The 18,724-nt window shown below is 39.5% G+C and overlaps 1 protein-coding gene across 2 annotated transcripts; it reads right to left on the reverse strand.

Moving 5' to 3' along the window:
- Positions 1-511: 511 nt before the first annotated feature.
- cept1b (choline/ethanolamine phosphotransferase 1b) lies at positions 512-18,458 on the reverse strand. 2 transcript variants are annotated; one of them, XM_050037950.1, is made up of 10 exons: positions 18,260-18,458; positions 16,284-16,589; positions 14,317-14,491; positions 12,613-12,760; positions 12,375-12,516; positions 11,494-11,578; positions 8,779-8,910; positions 5,651-5,809; positions 3,644-3,769; positions 512-3,496 (listed from the first exon to the last, which is right to left on the reverse strand). In XM_050037950.1, exons 2-10 carry the CDS (start codon positions 16,475-16,477, stop codon positions 3,374-3,376), a joined length of 1,284 nt encoding a protein of 427 aa, XP_049893907.1. In that variant the 5' UTR covers positions 16,478-16,589; positions 18,260-18,458; the 3' UTR covers positions 512-3,373. The 2 variants fall into 2 exon arrangements, with proteins under 2 accessions (XP_049893907.1, XP_049893906.1); XM_050037949.1 differs by lacking the exon at positions 11,494-11,578 and adding an exon at positions 9,220-9,304 and having other exon boundaries at positions 18,260-18,457.
- Between the last annotated feature and the right edge of the window lie 266 nt (positions 18,459-18,724).

An 18,724-nucleotide genomic window follows, 5' to 3' on the forward strand; every position in this document is an offset into this window, starting at 1 on the left:
AATTGACTCATTTTTTCTAAATATTTTATCAAAACAATTTCTTTTTCCCCTCCATTGGCAGTGTGCATTTTTAGAGACAACCAGGACTTTTTCCACATTAAATTTTGACTCCCTATGTCCTCTCTTCTTGTTAAATTACCCCATTTTATTTATACTGTTAGGAATTTTTCTTCAGAAATCAAAACTTTACTGTCATAATATTTGACTGTTTCCTCAAAATAAGAACCGTCTCTCATGATGACTCTTTTCTTAAGGTACTTTCTTTAAATGTTGCAACTTTTAAAAGAAAATTATGACGTTTTTCCTCTTTTCTTAAATATTTTATTATTGTGGAAACATTTTTTCTTCTTCTTGGCGAGCCTTTAGAGAAACAATTGGGACTAAATTACGTTATTCTCATAATATTTAAACCTTATTCTCGTAATCACTTAATTCTCATTAACAACCATTTTTCCATAAAGTCCAATGTGATGTTTAGACTTTTTTTTTTTTACGCAAAACTACAACTCTATTTTAATGATATACAACTTTAATTCTCAGAATATTACATTTTTATTGTATAAATCTCATAACATTCCACATATTTCTCAATAACTCCATCTAAAGACACCACAAGGCATTCAAGAACATATGTTTTTGAGATTTGAGTGAAGTGAACCTTTGATGCTTTTGTATGGAAGGCTTTGTTTTCTCAAAAGCGTTCAGATGACTGACCGAACCACCCTGAACCTGACCCCCAGTTCACACAGTAACACTGTTCTGGAGCTGCTGTAATCACTGACTCACTACAGTCAACACTTGGCATCTTATATCAGTTTTTAACATTTCAGACAAGCTGTAGAGGCTCAGTACAGCATCTGCAGACGGAGCTGTTCCATGAAACATAAATAAAAAAATAAAACAGGCACAAAATGTAAAAGCAACAAACTGCTCTCGGTGGTTAAGGACCAACATGTTCTCCACATTAATACATCACTACAGGTTCTCTCCAGAAGCAGCAACATTGAACACCCACTCAGCGTGAGGTGCTGTAACAGGACCAGATGATCAGATGTTGGTAGACGTGGAGGCGGAGTGAGCTGCAGCCACTTCAAATAAAACAGGTTTTTATTAACTCTCAGCGACAAAAGTTTGATCTGAATCTCGTCAGTCACCACCTTAAAAACTGTGATGTCATCATGTGACCTCATCTCCTGCACACTGAGTCCACCTGTTCTGCATCAGCAGGTACAGTACATCGTTTAGGGGGAAACATAATGTCAGTCAGATTATATTATTAATGAACAAGTTTAGCTGCATCCACTGACAACACAGAAAGGAGTGTGACGCTCATGTAAATAACCGTTAAGGCGGTGGTTAGTCTTCATTTTAAATTATAAGTCTGGTGATATTTGTCTTATTGTCAACACGACATGAAAAGACCAAAACCAACGATATCAGCTGACACGATTTAACTGTGTATCTTAACTCTGATATACCTCATTCCTCAGTGCCATAAAGCTCTACTGTTGTCCAAAAACTATTAAAGACACACCAGTGAGCCACACTGTTGCACTGGGAGACACGTTTCTGCAACTATTACATTAATCGGCAGCTAATTTTGATTATCGATTAATTTGTTTGAGAGATTTTTCATGACAAGACTCAAAATTCTCTAAATCCAGCTTCTTAAATGTGAAAATAGTCTGGTTTCTTTCCGCCTATATGACAGTAAACTGAATATATTTGGGTTGTGGACAAAATAAGACACCTGAGGATGTTCTCTGAGGCTTTGGGGAACACCAGATCGACATTTTTCACCATTTTCTTACAATTTATAGACCAAACAACTAGATAATCAAAAAAATGATCAACATTGAAAATAAGTTAGTTGCAGCTCTACCATGAACACACATGCTGTAGTTCATTTTGATTCAGCCCCACATTTCCTCTCCTGCAGCCCAAAATACTCATTCGAGCACTAAATGTGGATTAATCCGCCACTGAAAATAGTCCCCAACAAATGCACTATTCCCTCCCGTTTGAGTAACGTTTGATAAAAACTACAGTGACCAGCTGTTTTAAAAACTACTGAGCCTTTTTTCTTAAACATGAAACTATTTATTTTCTGACATCTACAGCAGTAAGTGATGGATTTGGAGCTGAGTGCCACAGACAGGAAGTCAGAAAGTATTAAGAGACAGACACGTTGCTGATTTTGGTCTTTTCATGTGATTTGTGGACTGTAAGAAAAATGTAGACTAACAGGACGAGTAGGGACAGAAAGCAGAGTGACGGCTGGTGGAGTGAAAACAAAAGTGTAACATCTTGAACTTTGTTCGTATCAACTGCAAAACGCACATTTCATTCTTGAACTCAAAGGCCTTCTTAAGAGCTTTTTGACCTTTCATCCACATCTACATATCTCTGACTGCTCGTAAGAAGACATTTGAGTTTAGATATTTTATTGTATGTCTAAAAAAGAATCTGCCCGTGGCTGTCGTGACTTTCCCTCATGTGCATGGCGTGTCCTTATATATTTACAATAGAGTATAAAGTGTAGAGGAAGCCTAACCCTGTGACACATTAACCAAACTATCAACTTTATGATGACTATATTAGAAAACAACGTTATATATGACAATAAATACACACAACATTCCCACCACAACTTGAATATCGCCCCAAAAAATCCCAGCGTGGTTAAACAACGTGATTTCAGTTGACAAACTAAACGAAAAACATTGGCAGTGAATTTTCTGCAGCTTTGTTCAGTAACAACATTCTGATGTCGGCATTACGTTTCCTCCAAAACCACATTTCTGCTGATCAGATGCACAGTTTGTGTGTGATGTGCAGGAGATAATGTTGTTTAAAAATCATATACATGAAGGTTTATAAATGTGCCAAAGCAGGATTTTTTAACTTAAAAGAAAAGCACAGACACTATTTGGTATTTACAATAGCAAAAAGGTAAAGTTATGCAAATATTACAAAAATTATAATCATGAAAAGCAAAGAATTATTTGATTCATGTCCTATACATTTTTCTTTGCAAATGAACAGTTAAAACACACTGAAGTTTCTCTCCTTGAACATACCGAGTAGCACCTATACTCTCCTGAAATATTTGCTCATGAGTTTGTCAGAAGGAGATTTTTTTTTATTACTGGGGCAGAAGATGAAACTGGTACAAATTCTGCACTGGTGAAAAAGAAACAATGACAGTAATACTCCAGTATCTTAATATATATTATTTGTCCTCACATTCAGTTGGCAGAAGCACATACTTTTACACCACGTCATCCCCTGCATCTCTACGTGGAAAACAGAGGGAAGAAAAGATGAGTGCGACTAACAGGAAGGGACAGAGTCAGTCATGGCGGGCGTGTCCTCAGTGAGGAGCTGAACTGAGCACTGAACAAGGCTTGATTTTGAAAACAAAAATGTGAAGATGGCAGGCAATCTGGTTGCAAACACTGACACAGTAACGCACCAAGTCAAAGAAGGAAATGATCTGCAGGAGAGAAAGAAACACCGTCACACTTTACAGGCACAAATGTGCTTCAATACCACACAACAATCACTAATTAACCTTTTCTCAATACATACATATATACCCTTACATATTCTTATCCAAAGCTAGCATCGTGTGGGTACTTACCAATGCAATCCACAGCACCAGGTACTCATCAATAAAACTATTGAAATACTGATCCAGGAACAGTAGTCCTGGTCCCAGGAAGGCTAAATCGTGGAGATGCATCTCACTTTTTGTCATATGTGCTACCTGTGGACAGACAGAAACTAGAATCAACGCTCTGCAGTTGTATGAATCCACAAACTAGTTAAGTTTCAGTTACAGTTTACATCCATGTCTGTGAAAACATGGATGCCTCACACACATCCTCCCCAATAGTTCAGAATATCTGTGCAATCAGCACCGCTCCAAGATGGACACCCAAGAACAGTGTCACCGATTCAATAACTGCCCAAATGTCTCCCCTTCTGTTCCTGAGATATGAGGTTGCGCAGTGTCCAAAGAAGTGTTTCTGCAGAACATTATGATTTAACAGTTAAGTTGACCGTTATCATTTTATCATATTAGACATTTGTGTGAAATTTTGTCATATTTAGCATATAAATTCTTGAGTTATGGCAAAAAACATATTTCTTCAGGTCACAGTGACCATAACCTTTGACCACTAAATTCTAATCAGTTCATCGTTGAGTCCAAGTTGATGTTTGTGCCAAATTTGAAGATATTCCCTCGAGGCCTTCTTGAGATACCGTGTTCATAAAATGAGACGGACGTAAGGTCACAGTGACCTTTGACCACCAATATCTAATCAGTTCATCCTTGAGTCAGAGGGAACATTTATGCCAAATTTGAAAACATTTCTGGAGGAGTTCTTGAGATATTGTGTTCACGAGAACGGGACGGAAGGACGAACAGAAGGACGGACGGACAACCCAAAAGCTTAACGCTTCAGGTCACACTTATTGCCATCTCTGAGGCATAAAAACCACAAAGAACTTACACTGACACTTTCTGGTAACTGGGGATAGCCACCGATATAACTACTGGGGAAAAGAAAAGCGCTGTCCTCATCCTGTTTTGCACAATTGTTAATGCACATCCTCTGTGCTGTAAAACAAGCCATTACTATCCGGGGGGAACGTACCCAACAGCAGACAGAAGTGCACTGTAAAAGCGAGGCTTATAGTGAACCAATCTAAACACTGATGGTGTCAATATCCTATAACCACTACACTGTGCAGTCAACATTAACTTCATAATGAGTTAATGCAATAAACTTGTCTATTTCCATTTTAATGTTGGTTTTTATGTGATGGTTTTATCAGCATTGGTGTGTTGAATGTTGTTCTGTCTGCACTATGAGCTCACAAAGGCTCGGTGATGACGATTAGGTTAACTTAAAGTCATGATAACTAACGTGGTCAAAACGAAACAAAACAAAATGAGTTACAACCGCAAACTGGAAATAAAGACGCAAACCAGTTCAAAAGGTCACATGTAAAATTAAAGATACGAACAGTCTCATTTTTTTTTAACCAGATGTTTCACTTTCTCCACCAGCTAGTCGCTAACTTTGTCAACAGTCTCATATTTTCTATGATTTGAACAACAATTTGACAAAAGCCGTCCAAGAGTAATTCTTGTTTCATAAAGTAAGAAAAGTTTATTAGTTTAGCTGGTATTAAAATTCCTCAATATTTGGTATATTTGACATGTGGCCTCCATTTGCTTAATCACAGCTTAGACTCATTTACAAGTTTTTGCAACATTTGAAGTATATTAGTCAAGTAAAGCTAAACAGACCAGTCAGTTTGGGATGTTTTTCTCTTTTGATGGAGCTACAGTCAGATCACAGTATCCCCTGCTTCCAGTATTTCTACTGATGTACACTAAACACTTCCTGGACCTTTAAATATTTTACTTTCTCAGTCTGAGCACTAAGGAGAAGGATGTGATCATGACCTCTTCTGACATGAACATCTGTCCTTCTCCAGGATAAAACAGTACACCACAAAAATGATCATGTTAATTCAGTCACTTTGGACTACTTCATTTTTAGATGATTCTTTCTGTAACCACAACACTGTCTTTAATCTCTATCTTAATTAGTAAAAAGCAGGTTTGACTTACAACTAATTTATTGGTGATTTTGGCCGAGACGAAGCCAAATGCCAGGATATAAAGACACGGATGTTTCTCGAAGAGCTGGACAGCAGACTTCTTGTATATCATCATCGCCAAAATTATAACTGAACCAATATGTAAGACTGGAGAGAGGACGCTGGTTCCCTGAGGACAGAGACACACAAAAACACACACAGAAAAAAAAACCCCACAGATGGTTAATGTCAGTAGAAACAGACAGAAGAGCTGGTGTTTGTGCCAAACACATCATAGAAAATGTGACACAACTGATAAATGAACACATTATATTTATACAGATAAGTGTCTTGCTGCCTGGGAGGAGGTCAAATGGACCACGTGAATCACATTCAGAAGTACCATAGTATTTAGCAATCACTGCTACATAGCTGCCTGATATCAAAGGCAGCAGAGTGGTGCTGCACACAGACACTGGCTTGTGATGAATGTTTAACCAGACTGAAGCTGACAGTTTAAATTTATAGTCTGGCTCTAAATAACTGCATTAATGTTAAGTAACTACAGTGAATAAGGGAGTTTAAAGTTCAAACTGAAGGTCTTTATTCTCATCATTTGCACAACGATTACAGAGAAACAGTCTTTGGCCTCAGGCTCCCTCTAACAGTACTCCTACTACTATATTTAAAACAAAAAAGAAAATTGGGCAAGTAAAAGCAAAATATGAATCTTCGACATCAAGTTAAATTATAGGGCAGAGATATAATCAACTAAAATATAAAATTAACTAATATAAATGTGTGTAGACAGTGTTGCAAATAAATAAAATGAATATAAACAGAATGTAAACCAAAATGTGGTCAATGTATATCAATAATAAGTGTAAACGGTGTCTGTGACGGGACACTGAAGGCTGAAATGACTCGCTCTGGATCAAACTGTATCAACTAAACTATTAGATGCAGCTTTCTCGCTTACAAATAATCAACGATACGAGCATCAAGGGTTCAAAATCTTATTGTCACAAGCTCTTTGAGGCAAATTTGTAATTTTGGGCCAAATAAGTAATATAAAATTAGTATAATAATATAAATAGACATTTCAGTTTATGAAAAAAACAAACAAACAAACAAACAAAAAAAACAAGTACCAGTCAAATTACACATTGAAAAAATATCTGTTGGATCTAGTGAGCAGACATGATACATGAAATTCCAGCGAGAATCAGCTGATAACAGTGATGATGCAACCTGAGATTACACTGTGTTTAAACCATGGATTAAAGGCACAGCCTGACAAACTTCTGCTATATTTGTTAAACAGACAGACAAAAACATCATATTCTTCCACATTTGCACTCTGAGCTACATGGAGGTTTTTCCCTTGGGATGTGGAATATTGCCAAAATTTTAAGCCATTACTTTAAAGATTTGTGCAGATAATGACACAAATACAACTCCATCTCTAAGCTCAGTTTGTCTTCTACCCCTCACACTGACTATGTTTACATGCACAAAATATTCCAGTTTTTGTCCTTATTCTGAAAAAGACAATATCCCTACTCATCTGTTTACGTGGCTAATGAAAATGAAAATCCACTAATATTCCTGCTTACATGCAGCTGTGCATAATCCGATTAACGAGCCCTAAAGTGTCGTTTATCAAGTCAAAATTTGGAACAGTGGAAGTTTCCCACCGTGAGAACACAGTCTCCCTCTTTCATTCCTTCAATTGGTGTGACTCCAGTCAGTTTTAAAACTACTCTTTTCTTGAGTTATTGACAATTCAGTGTCTGTGTTTCACAAAAATGAGAGGGGCAAAATCACAAAGAGGACTTAAGGCCGCTACAAAACCGGAGAACAAATGGCTGCTGGACGAACATCACAAAGAGGCCTCTGAAGACAATGACAATGGTGACAAGCTAACACTACCACAAACAGACAATAAAGAGAAACACCAGGCCTGTGAGGAACTCTCATCAACTGCAAAGGAACTGAGGGAATTCAAACCAGACATGCACAAGGTCTTCAAGGTCTTCTTGGACTTTTAAGTTGATCTTAGAAGAGATATACGGGAAGATTTAAATGCACTTAAACAAGATATTAGCAAGAAGCTAACACAGACCGCTACAACACTGCAAGCTCAAGGCCAAGCTATTATGGAGGGAGAGGAGTGTATACAGGAACTCTAAGTCTGCAGCTCAGTGACTAAAGATACTCTTCAGCACCTTCTGAAACAACATAAGCCACATAAAAAACTGACAGACTAAGGGCCGTTTCATAGTCGACGCAAAGGCACACAGATGCGAATGCATTGGCCACCATGATGTGTGCTTGCATCTCAAAATGTGTTGTCCATTTTTTTGATACGCGACGCTTGTAATACCATGTGTTGACAGCGGGGGTGATAATGCAAGCGACGTACTTGAAATTAACCACTTTTTTGTTATTCACAGAAGAAGCAGGTATGAAATATGGCGGGCGAGGAGGAAAAACTTTGCGAACTCGTATGGGCACACCCCCATTTATATGACAGTTCTAGTGCCTTGCACTCATAAAATAGCAATACTAGCTAGCCGGAATGTACCAGTGACTCTACTACCCCCTATTGTGTGAGCGATGTATTGCATTTCAAGTGTCGCCCGTGTCGCTTGCGTTCAATGTGTTGACTATGAAAGGAAGTGCGTTGCTTGCTCGCGTTGCTTGCTCGCATTGCTTGCTCGCGTTGCGTGCGTTGACTATGAAACAGCCCTAAGAGAGCAGGTCTAGGAGAAACAATTTAAGGATTTGCGGTATACAGAGGATACAGAGGGCGTCTCTGTGATTGAGTTTGTTACTACCTTGCTAAACACCTGGTCCTGCCCACCTAAAAAGTAGGTGTTTGGTTTGCGTACAATGTATCCATGACAACGCCCAGAGCTGGCCATAAATAGGCAAGAGATCAAGTCTGGAATATTGTCACATTAGGAGTCTTGATGGAATATTAGTGTGCATGTCAACATAGCCACTGGTGTTACTTGCAAGTATTTATATTCTGATTTATAATTCAATCTGTGATAAAACAATATTCTCTGACATGTCGGGCTCTGACAGAATGAACACTGATCTGTTCTTTGATCACTAATGTATGAGAAGAAGTGTAGAAGTTTCCAGACTTACTGCTATTGTGGATCCGTTTTTGCCCACGCCTCCTGTAAAAATAACTCTGAAGTAGTTGGTGCAGGAGAAGATGGCTCCTAAAAAAGTGCAGATGGCCGGAACCATTTTCATCTGGATATTTAGGATCGGAATCTGGGAATTAAATCATGAGAACATCAACATTAAGGACGATGATACAACAAAGACATTTACATCAAGATGTGTTGATCAAACTGTATTTTTCCAGCTACTTCTGTAGTTTGTGAGTACAAACACCTTAACGTCCACAATGAAAGCATCATGAGTAATGTTAGAGGATGATTGAGCCAATCAGTGACATTCTTTGTATTTCTGATAACGATTACAGTAAAACAATCACAACAATCACAACAAGAATTTTAAAGCAACAAAATTAAGTGTCATTAATCTGAATCTGTAGGAAGTAGAAACGATCAGAATTACCAGTGACTGCCAAAAAGCAGATCCTCCCACGGCGGCCAGCAAATACATGATTATTATGAAGATTTGCACCTCAGTCACATCAATGCTGAGTGGGAGGAGAAAGCAGAGAGTTGACAGTGAGGATTAGTGACGTCTACCAGCACATAGTCATCATCCTGCGGCCTTCTTCCACAACACACTGCTGGATCTGCAGCTGATGGGACGCCGTCGTGTTCTTATTGCACCACACAGGTTCAATTAAGAGGATTCAACAGGAAAGTAGCTGCATTAAAGATGCAATCAGTAATCTCACTGGCTCTTAAAAAAGAAGTGTTGCAGCTCTTCTGCTCCCTCAGTGACAGCTGATATATTTTCTTGTCGTCACTGTGAGGAGACTTCAGGAAGTCGCTGTCATTTTTATCATTTCTGTTTGTGTACAGATTAAACAAACGGGATACAGCGTGTTAATTATTGAGCTTCAGAGGTGTTAGTTGGTGTAGTTCTGAACTTTGGGTGGGCCATCAGAGGTGTTAGTTGGTGTAGTTCTGAACTTTGGGTGGGCCAGACTAAAAGGGGAAACTGTTCAACCAACAGTCCAAAACCCAAATATATTCAGTTTACACTGCTACACAACTGAGAAAAGTAGCAAACCATCCCTGCTCTAAAGGGGGCTGATCTAGGCGACGTAACATAGTGTCTTATTCACTTTTAACATTTTAAATTCAGCAGGTGTCTAAATGTAACTTGGTGTTCGGGATTAAATACAAAGATAACGCTTACACTTATGCCTCGTTTCCACTTACGTATGTGCCTGGTGTCCACAGATCTGTAAATATACGGATGATGCCTCTAGTGTCCAATGCAAGGAAGTGCATTTCTTTACGGACGGATAGAAACCTGATAGAAACTACCTGTAGCCATCGGGGGAGGGGCTAATTTTGTCCATTTTTCGCCATCCAGTAGTTTGGAATATTCACTTGGAACATTACAGAACTTGGAACAGATAGAAACAGGACCTGTCAGGTACGCAGCATGTTCTGTGAAATATTTAATTCAAAAGATGTATGAACGGCTGAATCAGTCATAATGACAATCTGACTGTATATAATGTATAACCATATTTTATCAGAATAACATTACTCAGATTCACAGTGTGTTAAAACTAGATAAACAAGTTTTGTTTAATCACATAAACTCAGTTGACGAACAACACAGGCAACTGAATTGAAGAAAAGCCAGTTAGCAGCTTGTTAGCTAACCTAGCACACTGTCACTGTCTGTTCAAATTCCGGACCAAAATATTATGGAGGGGAAGAGTTTCGCAGGCATATCGGATATCATGGAGATTCCCTCATACGTTAGTGGAAAGGAGGTGTGATGCAGACAAACAACGGAGATTAAACAGATCCTGGGGCAGCTGACATGAATCTTACCAGAGAGGCACAGATTTAATTAAAACAGCGAATGACAGTGACGCCATTGTCTGCAGCTTCTCTGCTCACACTGTGAGCAACAAGGGAAACATAGGATTTTATTTTACTAATCAGAGCAGAGAATCTGGTTAGAAAGTTAAGTTTAGGAATATAAAATTTGGTATAATCATAGTAACATTTCACAGGTAGAATGTGTTCTTAATCCTACTAAGTGAGAGGAATCTAAATATTAGTATTCCTACTTGAGCGTGCCCTGCTGGATCAAGTCGCCTGAAGTCTGAACTCTGTGACGAGGATATTTGGCTAACTTAGTGATGTTAAGTAAAATCAAATCCCAATTAGGACTACACAATCTTTTTTTTTTTTTTTTTTTTTAATCATCATTGAGAAAGACTGTCGGACCCAGTCTGGGATTTTTTGAGTTTGTAAAAAGGGAATATCAGTAGAAAACTGCACTTTAAAATGTTATTTGTTTTTAATGGTGCCTTTTGTGTTCAGTTCAATTTTTAATTTAAGTAAAAGAATGCTGGAAATGATTCCCTTCCATTTTTTTATATTCAACAAGCCATTTGTTGAATTTTAGTACACTGAAAGCAGCAGAAATATCTATTTAATTATCGCGATATTCATCAGTGTTGTCGCATATCATATATTCTACTCATATCGTGCGGCGCTAATCCTAATTTAGTTTTAAGATCACACAGTTTGCCAACAGTTTAGTTTCCTTCAGATACTGAGTAGCTATATTTTACTGATTACACCTTTAAGCAGAACAGACACATGACTGTGGAGACAGTGGAGGCCAGAGGTCGTTGTGGAAGGAGACGGCAGCGAGCCATGCAGCAACAGCCAGGAGGTTTACCATCATGTTCCACAGACTGGGACCCACAGCGGCTGTGAGCAGCTGTAATCCTGCTAGACAGAGCTGCGCCTCTGTTACATCAAATCTACACACAGAATATACACACGTTTACTCCGGCCAGACTGCACATGGAACTCTAATGAAACCACTAACGCTTAAAGTATAACAAATTGGTCCATTTTTTAATAGTTAAGGAAAACATGTTTTCAGATTTGATAAATGCACCTGAACACCTCTAAAACCTGATCATATCCACCGGACGTGTTGCAGACTTTATGCTGCAGGTCTGTGTGTGGAAGTAGTAAACAGGAAGTTCACTCAGTGTTTCAGTATCTGTCTCGTCTGTAACAGGTGTCACTGACTGTGGAAATGTAATCTTTTGACTTTTTGAATGTAGAGTGAATGAATCATTGCATATAATAATACTGGTTTAGATATGAGGATGAATTCTAGCAACAGCCTTGTACATGGGGCGTCTGCTCTACCACTAAGCCACCGATGCCCCACAACTCTTTAATTATAAAACATATAAACTGTACATATCTTATGGCATAATAAGCTGCAGCTTCAGCCTACACGTGTTTAGGACTAAAAAAAAATAAAAATTGTACAATTTCAAGATAACACTGAATACTGATTTTATATGTATTTGGATTATTTTGTTAAATTAAAAAAGGCTTTTGTAGAAAAAAAAAAAAAAGTGTTTTGGAGTCAGCTCAGGTGTTGGTGGCAGCACTGACACTAAGAAATAGCAAGAACTGATCTTTAACTCCTGAAATCAGTGAAATTTATAGATAAATGGCTAGAAATTATATTTTTTCTTTGATTAAAAACAACAAACAAACAAAAACCCCCAAACCAAGCAGCGTTGGATGACTCACATGCCGAAGCGCAGCGTTCCTGACACGTATGTTTGCCAGTGGGCGCAGTAGAACATAAACATCCCAGCGAAGCAGCAGAAGAACATCCAGTCCGGGTTGGTGCCCATCTGCACTGCTATACTGGTTCCCAACACCACAAACACTGCAGAGACAAACACATGAACACAGGCAGCGTTAAAAAAGAGTCTTTAGATTAACAGAAACAAAGTGAAACGAAGTCAAACAGGAGGAAACTGACCAGTGGAGAGGGAGTCACAGCCGTGGTCAAACAGCTCGCCCAGCGGAGAACTGCTATTGGTGCGTCTGGCCTGCTTCCCGTCGATGGCATCCAATGACTGGTAGACAAACAGACCCACAGCACACAGCAGGTACGCCCAGAGAGGAGCCTGAAACACACACATACACATATATGCATATAAAACAAAAGCCATTCTGCCTCAAAGCCCACAAACATGACAGCTTAACCATCAGATCATGTGACCCAGGCAGGCCTCCAGCTGTACAGATCCATACATGAAGTCACATTTCATATACAGTGTGTGTGAGATACCCTGTGACAAACAGAACAGAATAGAATCAGGGGTCTCTTGTTGTTGCTGTGTCCGAGATCTGTTTACCAGAACTGCTCCATTAACATAAGACGTCCCTGTAATCAGATACGTCCTGATACTGCTGAGCAGCACAGGCTGAAGCTCACGTCCCACAGCAACCGGGGAAAACAGCTTATGATAAAAACACTGTAATAACTCACAGCTCTGTGATGCTCGCAGACTGAATGCACAAACACCTTCATGTGCATGTGCACCTGCAGAGGATCACACTCAGACCTCTCAAAGATCCTGTGCATTTTGTATTTCAAAGATTCATTCACTGACCTGGTATTACACACACATGAGCTGCACCAAAAGATTTCATTTAAAGTGAATCACTAGCAGCCAACTTTTTTTTTGTACCAGAGGGAAATCTCCAAACTCCATTTTGCATTTGTTTGTTAAGCTTTGAACCAGGCCATTACTTTTAATTTCCCAATATCAGATCATACTGTATTAGAAGCATCCCTGTTTTAAGATCTGCTTCTGTTTTAATTTGCTGTAAATGCAAACTCATATTCTCACTACTCTGCCACTACTCTTGCTGTGTCTTTAACAGAGAACAGTTTTTATTAATGAATTAATTCTTATATCTTTTCCTTTGTAGCTAAAAAAAACCTCACAAAATCTCCTTGCAGGTAACGAGGTATGTAGAAGTAAAGCCTGTGAGCAAAAACCTTTCTTCTACTCTGGCTACAATATGACATCACAGTGTGCCAGATTTCTTTATATGCGCTACGGCAAGCGTTCAGATGACAGAGCCTACAATGCTACATGAAGCTACATGCTAATGTCAGGGAAACATGTAATTTTAGTTGCAGGGGTTTTTAGTTTCTCCCCAATTTTAGAGCATATTTCTGCTGAAACGCATCTTATTGTGAGTTTACAAGTTCAGAAGCTTTTGTTGGTGATTTCTCACAGTAGGAAGTGCAGCTATTACCTGTCACAGTCAACCTGTGGCTGCAAAGAAGGTGCAGAGACACTGATATAAGACAGACCCAACAACACTGACCAATCAGAGCAGACAGGGCTTTTTCGGGAGGGGGCTTAAAGGGACAGGCGCTAAAACAGAGAATCTCAGACAGAGGGTGAATACAAGTGTTCCAGCACAGACAATAAGAGGAAAATTAAGTGTTTTTCTGAACATTGAACCGTGTAAACATGTTCTAGTGGAAACCTTAAATACAAATATGAACTTGAAAATGAGTGTATTAGGTCACCTTCAATACATATGTAAAGACCAGCAACGTAAAAGCAACTGAGTTCATGAGTGAATTAAAACAATTCTGGTGTTTGATATGTTTTCATATAAAGTCTGTCCAGTATAGCATCCTTTCAGAGCGATGACTAACCTGCTCAGTGGCAGTTGGACAATAGTAGATGAGCACAAGGGTGGTGAAGACGTTGGTGGCCAGGCCGATGATGGTGATAAGGTTGGGGGCAATCCAGGCAGGAACTCGTCCCACCAGCCATTCCCAGTAACGCTGCATGAGAGGCTCCAGCAGGGAGCGTCCCGCACTGCTGTACCTGCAGGGAAACACATGGGAGTCAAGGTGAGCTCTGAATAATAATCTTTATGACTGCTATTGACTTTAATTGGGACTGATCACTTGCTTATTTTTATACTGAAATTCTGATGTGAAAGAGTTTTAAAATCATAGCAGCTACAACTGTAATTATAACTTACATAATCAAGCCTGTCTTCAGAAGCTGCCAGTGACAGTTCAAGGTGGAAACCACTGATTTCATCAGCTAAAAAATAAACTCAGCTCAGCTGTAGATACTCAAGGTTAATTCTGTTACTGTTTGCATAAAAACAAGAAGTAAAGCTTTGCCAATCGGCTAAAGACAGTTTCGTCAAAGATGCATAATTAACAAAACTAAAAATAATAATTTTACCGTTGGAATAAATAAGGAGTGGGCTTTGTCTTTTTGCTGTTCACAAAGATCAAGAGAGTCAGAGGTCATCCCCTCACATCAATTTCAGACAGGCAGCAGCTCTGCAGACAGCCTGAACCCTATGCTCTCATGTTTTTGTGACTAAATGACTGATAGAAACAACTTTTTCTTTTAAACTGGCCCAGTACTGAACGAAAGGGCTGCAGCCAAAAACATAACCACTTGGAGCATTTGTGCACCGTCAATTTAGAATATGATCCTTTTTGTTTAGCCAGAAACAGCCCTGGAATTGCCCTTGCCAACCTTACCAGACTTCATTTAAATAAACAGTGATTTGAATTAAGAGTTTTTTTCTTCAACTAAACCAGAGTGGAAAGACAAGACAAACCAAGACGGCTTTTGTTAGTTTCATTTCCTTTTTTGTCGACTTTGACTTAAGTGTGTTTTACCATGATAAAATGACTGTTTATTGGCAATAGTAATTTTGGGGCTGTTTCTGGTCAAACAAAAAGGATCTTACTCTTAAACAAAAAAGTCTTTCTTTTTAGGGGTCGTTTATATAACATTGTCAGACACGTAAAATAACAATCTGAGCCTGTCAGTGGCAAAAGTACTTTTAGCAGGCACAAACTGACGTTGCAAACATGCCCTGAGCAGTTACACTGATGACAGTGTTGCTGCTGTGGCTTGCAGCCTTGCTCAGTGCTGGAACAAATTAAAAAAAACTTGTCTCCATTCGACACAAAACCCATGGGAAAACAGGTTCCAGGCTGTAAAACACAAAAGTTACCCTTTAGAAGCTCTGAACTGGGACCTCCAGGCTTCAGAACTGTAAGGCTGATGTTAGCTTAAGCAGCTACACAGCAGAGCCATCATCACTTTGTCCTCTATGAAATAGCTGTAAGATTTGACACACTAGCACTTTTTCCATCTTGACCACAGCTGGACTGTGCAGCTGTTATGAATACATGTAATGCCACTTTAGAATGTTATATAAATATTATCAAGTAAAGTTATGTTCACACCCTTAATGCAATATCAACTCAGGTTCACTGACTAACTCTGGCAGGAAAGAAACCAGAAACTACTGCATTATTTTACTTGATGTTATCCAAGTTGAAATGAAATTCTCGATACAATCATATCTTCAAACTGTGTAGGTACTTTCCACAAATCATCCTCAACAGCAACTGAGTCTGAAGTGTCCAAACTGACAAACACCCCTTTCATTCAAGAGAGCACACATGACGCCATTGACTCACCACACACTAACCCATCCATATCAGATGGCTTAACCTCTGGGCATCACTCTCCCATACATATCATTGCTAAACCACAGAACAAGATGAACTCACTGCACACAACATGAAATAACTCAGTTTAAGGTTGTCTCGGTCAGCAGAGCAGGACTCAGCGTTACCTGTGCTCCTCCAGTCTCTTGAGCTGGTGCCGGGACAGGGGGGGCGAGGGCAGCTCGATCAACCTGCGCAGCACTCCGGGGGCCAGCCAGCAGGCCGCCTCCATGCCCATGCCCTGCCCAGGGTCCTTGTCCCGGCCAAGGCCTCGGCGAGAACGCAGGCCCCCCCCTTGCTGCTGCTGCCCCGTCACGCTCATGGAGCCCTGCTGCCTGCTGATCTGGTCCCCGATGCCTCTGGCTCTGCCTCTGCCACTGTCCTGCCGGAGGGGCTAAAGATCCACAGTGGGGCTGGATGAGGCTGGACAGTACCTAAGAAGACAAAACACAATATCACAGTACTGTCCAGTGAAAATATCACAACATATTGTGTAAATACAGATTCACAAAACCCATGAATCATTTTACTAAACTTATCAAGCTGATGATTTCTTTCTCAGTTTCTTTGTCAAAGGTGATGCCTTCAAATGTCTTGTTTTGTACGGCCAACAGTCCAAAACCCAAAGATATACACTTAACAATGATGTAAAACAGAAAAGCAGCAAACCCTCACATTTAACTTGAAAAATTACTGACATTGCGATCAGAAATGCTACTAATTAATCTTGTGGTGTTCACATACTTCAAAGGGGATCATCAATTACTTGTGGTTCTTCTAGTGGTTCATCTTGTACTTTAGATATTCTGAGTTGGACATAATTCAATAAAGAGAGATTATCTTTTAGGTTTGGATTATTGTCACTGGTATAAATTATCGTAAAAAGTTAAACACTTTATTAATATCAGGGGAGAAAAGAAGGGGAGAAATAAGTGTTCATATCTTTTACTTAAGTAAGAGAAGCAATTTTATTGCATTGTAGTTATTAATTGAAAGTAGTGGAGTGAAAAGTCCAATATTTGCCTCTAAAATGTAGTGAAGTATACGTATTAAGTAGCAGAGAGTGAAAATACTCAAGTAAAGTACAAGTGCATCAAAACTGTACTTATGTACAGTCCTTGAGTAATGTACTTAGTTACTTTTCACCACCATCAAAATGGTCAGAAACTCCTCTGAACGGTCACACATGTGATATTGCTAGTACCACTGATGACATCATGAAGGTATAACTACTACTGATTACATCAGGAGTGTACAACTACCACCACGTTACAACACTCTTGGTCTCTTATACTAACTACATTAAATTTGACGCTGTACACACACATATTAACATACAACCCTACCATATTTATTATGCATACTGGCAACCTAAATATGGCATTGTAGATATTGTATATTTGGATTTGTATCCATCTTTATGCTCAGGCCTTGTTACACTTTGCTGTTATCTATTTTACATAAATATATTTGCACCTCACTGTTGTTTTAGTCTTTTGTATATTTACATTCTCTGTATTGCAACTGCTGCAGAGCACTTCCCCTCTGAATAAATACAGTTTTGTCTCATCCACTTGACATCTGTGACACAAACATCAAAGTCACCATTATCTGCAGACATTACCAGGATTTAATCAGTTAACTGTTGCTAATTGTACAAATCAAAGACATGGTGAAAGACCCACTTGATGGCCCGTGTTGCTCTGTGTTGCTAAACTATTTCTTGTGACTGTCAGCAACACATGAGCTACTGACGATAGCAAAACAACCTGCTTCAGCAGTTCGCTAATGCTGCCTAGCATACCTGCTGCTAGCTAACTCAACATCAGTACTGCTGGTGCTGAAGGTTAGCATTAGCCGGGCTGGTAGCTACGGAAGACGTGTGACAGTTTGGAAATTTTAAGTTACTCGCCTGCTGTTGGCTTGTTATCACTTCTTTATATTGACACTGCTGAAATACCATCACCTATTAAAGATGTTAATGAAATCAGAGAGTACTACTGACACCTCCCGTGATGACTGCGGCTAGCATAAGTTAGCTCGACTAGCTAGCCCTGAAGACAGCTAGCGTGCTGCTGAACTGACGGATGTAACACCGACTGACCTGGCCGATTAAAGGACGAGAGCCGCGGACACTCTGGGGGGCTGTGAGGGCGCTTCAAGCCGACAGACAGGTCTCCTCTGTGGGTGGTTAGTTTTAGAGTGTCTCTCTATCACTTAGACCACCGGAGGGGCGTTTAGCAGCTGGAGGTGGATCACCACGACCGGTGTCACTGTGGTGGTTGTCACAGCAAGCTAGTTCGCGTTAGTTAACGTTAGCCGTCAAGAAAGTCTCGCGAGGCTATCTCAGTTTGTGCCCTCAGTCGGGTCTCCCAGGCAGAGATGCTCATTCAGTTTCTGCCTTCCACAGGACACAGACTTTTACACTATTATATTATACAGTATATTTAAAAGTACTCAGATAATTTACTGACGTAAGAGTGTACAAAGTAAAAATGACACATCAATGTGTTGTTTATTAAGTGTTAAAGCTGGTAAAGGTGGAGATGATTTTAAATACTTTATCTTA

The sequence above is a fragment of the Epinephelus moara genome, chromosome 24 (genome assembly GCF_006386435.1).
Source record: "Epinephelus moara isolate mb chromosome 24, YSFRI_EMoa_1.0, whole genome shotgun sequence".
NCBI lineage: Eukaryota > Metazoa > Chordata > Actinopteri > Perciformes > Serranidae > Epinephelus > Epinephelus moara.